This window comes from Colletotrichum fioriniae, assembly GCF_027942845.1.
Source record: "Colletotrichum fioriniae strain IMI 355084 chromosome Unknown scaffold_3, whole genome shotgun sequence".
NCBI lineage: Eukaryota > Fungi > Ascomycota > Sordariomycetes > Glomerellales > Glomerellaceae > Colletotrichum > Colletotrichum fioriniae.
Genome location: NW_027076839.1, coordinates 375385 through 384533, shown reverse-complemented (window position 1 = coordinate 384533; position 9149 = coordinate 375385). Strand labels below are relative to the sequence as shown.

Genomic DNA, 9149 nt, shown 5'->3' with positions numbered 1-9149 from the left:
GGGTTCCAGGATGGACGGCCGCCACCATGCAGCCCTCGGGCGGCTTTCGGGTTCGTATGACTTCCCGTTGTAACCCAGGGTATATCGGCACCAGAGGAAGAGACAGGCGCGTCTGGTGAGACGGAGGAGTCTCGTTCGGCGGTTGCATGATGATTCATCAGGATACTGGGCAGCCGCATTCCCTTCGTCAGCTGCGCGTCTCTAAGCGCCGTTGAATGTTTCGCGATATCTCTTCAATCGTCAAGGGCTTGCAGCTCAAAGCTGAGAATCCTGTATGGTATTCCTTAGCCGGTCGATCCTATGGATCCTACCCCAGGATTTACCAAGAATGAGAAAGTCGCCACGGCCTAGACCCCCGTCTTCCCGTGTGTGGCAATCCTGTCTTTGATCAAGGCTCTTCATGTGCTTCCTCCAGGCCATAGTCTCGATTCGTCGACGCAGGCTACGCAGCGGTCGTCTTCGGCCGTGTCTTGGCCCTGCGCAAGCAAAGCGTATCTTGCGTTTGGCAGCAAAAAGGTCTGAGCAGTGTGGCTATACCATGTATCAAAAACCCCATCACCTTTCAAAATGTCCAACGCTCGGCCACCGGCAAGCGGCAACGTGCATCTGTCGTCCCGCTATGTCCTCTCTCTGCTCTGCTTTGCTTCGCTTCCCCCACGAACATGTCACCTCTGAACTACGAAAAAAGGCTGAAGCTCGAAGCTAGGCACAGTGCCCTTCCACCCTCGGCCGGCGCATGTGGCGCGGTTGACGGCCTTGAAAAAATGGCCGTGCGATTGTATGAGAAGTATTGGTGAGGGTTAGAGGATCGAAAACTTTGAAGGATTTCATCTTCTGCCCGAGGATCGAACCAAAACGTCTAAAACGACTTTGTTCGATGGACGGGTAAGCGAATTCTTTCTTCCCTCGCCACATTGCTTTCTTACCCGAGAACTCAGCCAAGGAGACGTGCGGGTGTCAAATCTGACGTGAACCGTGGTGCTGGCACACGGCAGACGAGCGTTGCAAAGCATTTCGAGAATTCACGTCGCCGTCTTTGGTGTAGCATTCATTTGTGGCGGGTGGCAGTCCATATTTGAGATCTTTAGATCTAGTCCAAGCTGTAGCCAAGATGCGCGCGCCTACGGGGTGGCTAGTCGCCAAGTCGGCGAAGATGAGGCTCAAGTTTGGCCCAACGACCTTGTATCTACCAGATAGACAACCCACGCTTGCACCTTTATGAGTTCGGCGAACGGCTGTCTCTTTGAGTCCGACGAACCTGGTCAAGTGGGTTGGAAAACATGAGATGAACCAATCCGTAAGGGCTGGAGAATGGTCAGTGGTGGCGCAGACACCAACAGGCAAAGCTTTTCGAGGAAACATGGTTCACTCGTGCTTTGAGGCTCTATGGTCGGCAGTTTTACACATCGTCGAATTTGTCCAAGCATGGTCAGTGATGGCCTCATGCTTTGATTTTTTGAGGAATAGAGAGAATAGCTGGTCTGTTCCATGGAAATGGACGGCCGGCGCTCGATATAAAGAGAGCGCAAGTGCACCTTGGGTCCTAAGAAGTAGAAGACCAAAAAGTCAAAAGGAATCATAGCACAACCTGGTTTCGATCCAGGGACCTCTGGGTTATGAGCCCAGCGCTCTACCCCTGAGCTATTGTGCTTGATGATGGGTATTGTTCGATGGTGAGATTGACGGCACAAGGTGCTCATTAGGGCTTTGGATTTGTGGATCGTTCTTCGTTGAGTCACGATGTCTACAGTTTTGTGTGCTTGTGGATGCGTTTGTGGGTCGTTGGTAAGTGCACGATTTGGCCTCAGGGCTGGAGGGAAATTGTGTGAACCTACCTTTGGAGTAGGAGCCATGTGCAACATGTGCGGGGAGGAACATCTGTCAGTCCTCAGTTGAGTAGCCTTAAGTATGCTTGGGTTGCACAGTTTGGAATAGCCACTAATACTCTCGAGATGGGAAAAAGTCGTACAGTTTGTCTATTGATCCGGGGCAAGGGCAAAGACAAAAGCCCCGACCGGCTCCGTAAGCGGACCCTGCTCTCGGTGATGTGGACCTCTCCGATCCGGACAATCATCGGGCCTCCGGTCGCTGACAGGCTGCGAAAATGCGACCATGCCATTGGATGACCGCTTCAAGTCGGGTGTCGAATGAGATGTCTCTCGTTATCTCGATGTGGCGATTCATAAGCAGTCATTCGATTGGTGCGCTAATGTGCGTCGTAAGATACCATGGTCCTGGGTGTTCGGCGACGGATCCAGGTCATGGTCCAGGGTAACAAACAGGCTGCGGCTTGATAAATAGAATAGTTATGGCCGTGATGTTTCAAGTGACTGCCAGTCCGTGAGATGAACGCACTCTCCCGGCAACGACTGACAATCGAATTCGAGTGAAAAAGAGGGTGACGATGATCAGTTGAATGTTCAAGTAACTTTCCCTCATTTACGTTGATGGATCCTGAAATGAAGTTTTTGGGTTTAAAGACACCATGAGTTTCGTTTGCCATCTGCGCCGCCAAAACTAGGCCCGGTGAAATGAGTGAAGCAGCTGACTGATACTGGATGTGGCTGTGATGAAACGCGTGCAAGCTGTGAGTTACTGCATCACGAGAAGAGATTAAGTGCTGACAATACTAGGCGAGGCTAAGCGAGTCAACAGATTTCGGCATCACTTGGTCTAGATCTTTTTGCGCTGCAACAATTTCTTCAGAGCGCTAGTCTATCAATGAAATTCTAGACTTCCTGAACTTGAGTACTTTCAGTTGACTCGTCAAGGCTTCTTCTGGCCATGTTTTTATCTCATTCGCACACAAAGACCGCTCAGATGTATTCATCAAATATCCCAATTGAAACGCCGTGCCTCTGGCGACATACACACATGTCCCAGGGCGTGTATGCCAAAAGTTCCCATCTCATTTCGTACCCGTCGTAACATGACAATCTGAAAGGATGCATCTACCACTTGATGACCTTGCTGGGGAAGTACTCATCAATGAGCTCCATGTAGTAGGGCTGTCGAAATGTTAGTCTCATAATGAGGTTAAGGTCCGAGTCAGAATAAGAAACATACCTTGAGCTCCTCGACAGTGGGGGCATCATCGGACTTGCTGTACAAGTCGTAGGGGTTGAAGGCGAGGACGGCCTTGAGGAGGTCCTCATCACCCTCCTTCATGAACTCGCGGTAGGCGCCCTCACGGTGCCAGGGGTAGAAGGAGTGGTAACGGATCATGGCGAGAGCCTCACGGGGAAGCTTGGACTGCTCCTTGCAGACGGTGTACATGTACTCGTCATGGCCCCAGGAGATCATCAGGTTCTCGATACCGCACCCGGGCTCGTAAATGCCGTTCTTGGTGCTGTAGACGGGGTGGGTGTTGTCGGGGTTACCCTCAAAGGTGGTGGGGAGGACGATACGGTTGTCGAAAGCGCATCCGACGGGGAAGGTGTCACCGACGACATCCCACTGGCCCTCGGCTCCGTAGAAGAAGAGAAGCTTGCCGAGATCGTGGATCAGGCCGGTAAGTTGCATCCAGCGGGGCTTGCCGTCACGGCGCATGGCCTCGGCGGTCTGAAGCAAGTGCTGGATCTGAGAGAGCTCGGTGTCGGGGTCCGAGTTGTCGATGAGGGTGTTGAGCTTCTCCATGGCCTCCCAGATGGTCATCTCATCGCGGCAGGGGATCTTGCCAGTGAGGTCGATGGCGAACTTCTTGCGGGCAGCGAGGTTGTACTCGACAGTCTGCTTCTCGTGCTGCTCCTTGTAGAAGGTCTTGACGCGGTCGCAGGCATCCTCGTACTGGCGGAAAGCGGTCTTGTCCTTCTCTTGGTCGAACTTGGAATCGCCCTCGTAGTCATTCTGGGCCTTGTTGTACTGGTCCTTGAGGATGTTGACCTCCTCGACAAAGTCGGTGGTCTCCTCGAGGGCGTGTCCGTCGGTGCGGACGTAAGGGGTGGCGACAGCAGCAGCCATTGTGACGATACTTCAATAGGTCGAGAAAAGGAAGTAGGCACCAAAAGTCTAAGAAAGATTACAGCTCGATATGAAGAAAGAGTCACTATATGATGATCTTTCAAGGGAGGTATCACTCGGAATGCTGAAGACTGGTTTGATGATGAGCAAGAGGAGGAAGAGGGAGGTATCTGGAGATAGTCTTTAAATATGTTGTTGAAGACAAGATCACAGGAGATGAAAATTATCAAGGACAAGAAGAGCAACGGAGGAGTAGGACGGGGAAAAAATCGGACATGGCGAGGTACCTGGTATAGCCCGCCAGACGCAGTATTCGGGCCAAGTACCTCGTCATGGCAGCACCGGGTATCCGTACTTGGTGTGGGCAAAAGGCTAACTTGGACAAGCAGCCCGAGTTGACGTTTTTGCCGTGAAGGGTCGTCATCTGCATGGCCCTTGTCTTGCCTGTGCAGACTACCTATGCCCCGCGGAGAGTGATTATGATCCAGATGGAGCAGAAAAGACGGGGCGAGATTTCAGATCTGTGGAGAGGCCCTGGAGAGTTGCGACGTTGCGACGAAGAAAGGCGAGCCCGGCGAGGGGATTCCAAGTTTTGCGCAGTTGAAAGAGGAGAAAATCGCCGAGTTCTTGCTGGAAGAGGACCCCACCCAATTGACAAGATGGATCCACTCTTCACTCGCCGGAGCCAAAAGAGCCATAAACCCCGATCACATGACCTCCCATGACTCTGGAAGTCTGGTGCTAGTCTCAATTTGGACAGTATGGAGACTCGTGCAAGTCGCTGGAATTTCCAAAACTTTTGACCTCTCGTCAACTCTCGACAACAATGGCAAAGAATCCCGAGATCCACGACAGCCATCCTTGTTAGTTCAAACGCTTGAACGCTTCTTCCACACCTTCAATCCCGCTTCGCCTATTCTCCAGACCTCCACGACTTCACACCAACCGCATTCCAGGATGGTTAGAAACGATGCAATGTGACGGCGCCCTTGCGTCTCTGCCAATCTTGGATTCTTTTCTGCGGCAAAGCTTAATCGCTTTCCCCCCGGTCACCCTCCACAACCCTACGAGACCTTCTGGCCCCGCCGCCATCATCATGGGATTTGCAGACTATTTTTGATTATTCCCTCTTTTGGCACTTGGCTGCCACGCAGACCTCGACGCCCCCTGCCAACGCCAACCAACGCCATTCCCGCTCAATGCAGGACATCTCCATCCCCGCGGATTCCTCTCCTCTTTTCAGTAATGGCTTCCTACTGATTGGATATAGAACACTTGCCGGATGGGACATCCTAGTGGTCCCTTGCCCAGACCTTGCCAGACCTCTCCCCTCACCGTCACCCTGTGTTCGTCCCGGCCTTCTCCCGAGATTCTTGGCTTCGGAGCCTTCGATTCGCCCAAAACGAACATGTCTGACATCAATCTTCGTCACAGCTTCGGGGCCGCCTTCCCAATGTCGTCCCTGACGGTAATCCGGGGCGAGCTTGGTCAAGAGCTGCTGGTCTCCCCACGCTTCCCAAACAACCCCGCGGGATCTGGATGGGCCCCCTACGTGTTCCAGCGTGCCACGGCAGCTGTCAGTTTCAAGCTCAGACCAGCCGGCATACACGACGACGCTCATCTATTCGTATATGGGCGCCATCTGGATGGAACGTCGTGTGCGCCGTGTGCGGCGAGTCCGTGACCACCACCATCTTTGAAAATTAGACAATCTCGAAATGAGGTTGGCCAGCGATAACCCGCGGACAATGAGGAACCAAGCAGATGGAATTGCGAAATATGTCCGATTGCTTTCAGCTTGTATTGCTTGCTACCTATACTACTACTGTACCAGCCAAGCCAAGCCAGCCAGATCCTGCCGCTACAAACACGGCATCACCACGCTTCCACACTATCGAGTCGGGTATCCACAGATTGTAAACCAAGCGAAATCCAAGTCCGGGGGACATATCCAGTCCAGTCCCGGTTCAGTTCAGTCCAGTCCAGCCCCATGCACCAAGTCTATCGTGATCCATATCCAATCCTAGTGAGAGGCGATCTCTCTCGTGTCTCGCCAGCAGTCATTATCGTGATCCAATGAAAGAGGCTTTCATCAAACATCTTCTCGGCAACTGGCTTGCCAGTCCAGTTCGCCTACGCATGTCTCTGAACCCCGCCTCCCCCAGCTTCTGCGGTTTGAGGTAGGCGAGGCGGTCACTCAGTGCCCCTCAATCCTCGCTCATTGCTTCCCCGTCCATCCAACCCCATGCGTGCATCAGCTGATCCCGCACCGCTGTCGTGGGTCTTGCGTGGGCCTTTTCGGTGATGCTGAGCATCTTCAGCAAAGCTTCTTGGTCATGTTTGGTGTCGAATCGATCACCAGCTGGAGGAAGTTCAAATCAGTCTACTGTTCGGGATGTTCAAGGTTGGAAGGTCTACAGAAACAGGCAAAAAGCAACGAAAGAAGAAGCAAGTGGACACAAAAAAGCAAAACTTACCGATAGCTATACCCATACACGCCGTGAACATGGCCGGCGGTGACCATTGGTTACACATGCCGATTCCGCAAAGACTCCGCAGGAGATCCTGAATCTGCTGCGTCAACCTCTTCTCAGCGGCTTTACGACCGCCGCCGACTCGTGGTATGCTCGGATTGAACAGCACGAGGTACATTTCGGCGAGAATGTGGTGTTGGACAGCGATGACTACCAAAGAGTTGTTAGTAAGCGGCTATCCAAGATGAGAGTAGCCATGAGCCAGCCTTTCGGATCGTCGGATATCTGAGATATTCTCCGTGTCCGGAAGCAGTTCCGAGATCAGGCCAGAGCAGACCGGGACCAGACCAGGGCCATACTCACTATGACACGCCTTCTGGTACCATACTTCGGGAAAAGCCTCCTCATCTGTCCTCTCTCGGAAGAAGATGGGAGTGTACGACGGCGGTAGCGCGTTCTTCCATTCTCTGTTTGCCATTTCGAGCTGGCCCCATTGCAGCACCGACCCCGCCTCGGACCCGAAGCAGAAGTTAAGGACATCGGCGCAGTGGACAATGGCACGATTTGCCCAGACAAAGTCGTCGGCCGGGGTGGTCGATCGGTCGACAATGGCATGACCGAGGTTCATTCGGACCACCTGCTGGTTGATGACGGCGCTGTAGATCTCCTGCCTCAGTCCTGCCCAAAAGCATGCCGCCGTTAAAGTTCCCGGCATTAGGAATCGGTCTCCGGCGTTGACAAAGGCGTGAATTCCAAGCAGGTGGCCGTGCGTGTCCTGGCCCAGGGTGTTTACGTCGATTTCTTCCAGCACGCGAAGTATGATCGTTGCAGCAAACAAGTTCTCGTCCGACACCGTTCCTGCGTGGTCCAGCAGTGGGATCAAGTAGTTGAGGCACTGCTCGTGGTACCGGTTCGATGCCAGCGAATCGTATGCGCTCGTCAGGCTGAGATGCCTCGAGGCAAGGGCGAAGATGGCGTTGAGCAAGATGGGACACGAGCCAGCACGCTGCGGCACTTCGACCTCGAAATGTCTGGATGGATCACACGCGTCAAGCTGATTATCCGGTCAGTTTGGATTCTTCGCCGCTTCAAAAAAGCAAGCCATCCCCGCCAGTGGTTTTCAACATACCCAGAATCCAAGTTTATCCACGTAATGACGGAACAGCGTGGCTTCTTTTCGCCCATGCATGGGCCATATCGGTCGATCGGTGTATATGCCCTCCAACGGCGGCAACATGGATTGCACAGGTGGCAGACTCACGACGGACCCGGAATGTTCGCGATGACTACCGTGCTGGCTGTGGTTGTCGGCGCCGGGCGTACTCAACGATATTCGATGCGGAGGTTGGACAGGCTCATCCACCACGTCGCCGCCATCAACGACGCTTTTGGCGCTGGGCCGGGTCTCGTCGCCTGGCAAAGGCCAGCTCGCCGCCTTTGCTGCGTATATTGACGGCCGACGCTGATCATCAGAGACTGTCGAATCTACGGCTGTGGCCGTTCCCGGTGAAGTGGAGGCAACTTCTGTTGCGGCTTCTGTTCCTGCTTCGTCAACGTCCGGCGCCGAGTCGTGGACGGACTCGTTGCTGTCGAGATCCTCGCCGAGCTCGACACCTCGAGTCTCATCGATGAACTTGAGCTTCTTTGGCGGCGCAGGCCACTTGTGGCTCTCTCTGAATACGGCGTGCTTGGGTGCGCGAAACTTGTAACCCTTCTTGCACTCTCGCCCCGTCATCAAGCACCGCCCGCAGATGGGCAGCACTCGATCACATCGCAAGTGCTGCTCGCGACACTGCTCACTGCACGGATCAAACCCAAGTCAGCAAGCTTGTTCTTGATCTCAAAGTCTCTGGCAAAGTTTGCGGCTCTCTCCCACCGGCTCTCTTCACAATCTGCCTCTTTTCTCGCACACCAAGTTCAGAGGCATCGCAACCGACTTCCTCACTCTTCGTCGGTTGGAACAGCAACCAGCAACGGCGACAATGACGACCTTGAGCTTCCTTCACCTTGCCGTCACCGGCGAGAGCTTCATTGCCTTCATCTCTCGCCGAATCCTGCTCGGCACCCCGTGTCTCGAGGTGAGCGGCGCCGTCGTCCGTGTCGCCGTCAGTGCGAATGGCCTCCATATCGACGCCTCCAAAACAGGTGTTTTTCCCCGAGAGGCCCGCCCCTCCTCGGGTGGATCAGCAGAGTCTCACTCACCAGGTCGTGGCACTTAGCGAATCAGGCGCTTCGGGAGACGGCATGGCACTTGTGCCACTTGCAATTCTTTCCGAGCCCCCAGTTGAGGCTGCAATGAAATGATTGAAACCCGGGGAAGATGGAGAAGATCTGGGGGAGCCCCTCGATTTTTGAGCAGATCTGAAATTGAATTGAAGCTTGAGTCCGGGGCGACGACCAGTGACGTGTGTGGGGATACGAGTTGGTCAGCAGCACATCCGACGACACCTCTCCACTCACGACACACACACACAGCACACACACACACTCAGTTTTGGAGGGAGTCAGGGTCCCCTTTTTTTTTTTTTACCAGTTCAGACTCTGTGTCAGTTTCTGGGCACTTCAGGCCAGTCTCAAAAGGCCAGCCAGACGCCGATGGCCGAGCCACCCCGACGGTTCCCCAGCGCTCTCTCTTTTTCGCTATCGGTACCCGACTGCCAACAAACTGTGTCAACCAAGCCAAGTTTGCGCAGATACTTGAAGCCTCTTGTTGGC

The 9149-nt window shown here is 53.9% G+C and overlaps 2 protein-coding genes and 1 non-coding gene across 3 annotated transcripts; all 3 read right to left on the bottom strand.

Annotated features, from left to right (window-relative positions):
- Positions 1 to 1579: 1579 nt before the first annotated feature.
- N0V96_003009 lies at positions 1580 to 1651 on the bottom strand. Its single transcript has one exon. It is a non-coding gene; the product is annotated as a tRNA-Met (tRNA).
- Positions 1652 to 2951: 1300 nt separating this feature from the next.
- On the bottom strand, positions 2952 to 3960 carry N0V96_003008 (uncharacterized protein; the record flags this gene model as incomplete). Its single annotated transcript, XM_053189840.1, has 2 exons — positions 2952 to 3008; positions 3067 to 3960. The coding sequence occupies 2 exons, from the start codon at positions 3958 to 3960 to the stop codon at positions 2952 to 2954; spliced, it is 951 nt and encodes a 316-aa protein (XP_053052763.1).
- A 2207-nt stretch (positions 3961 to 6167) lies between these two features.
- On the bottom strand, positions 6168 to 8560 carry N0V96_003007 (uncharacterized protein; the record flags this gene model as incomplete). Its single annotated transcript, XM_065756706.1, has 5 exons — positions 6168 to 6322; positions 6438 to 6644; positions 6798 to 7488; positions 7564 to 8156; positions 8311 to 8560. 5 exons carry the CDS (start codon positions 8558 to 8560, stop codon positions 6168 to 6170), a joined length of 1896 nt encoding a protein of 631 aa, XP_065614473.1.
- Positions 8561 to 9149: the final 589 nt, after the last annotated feature.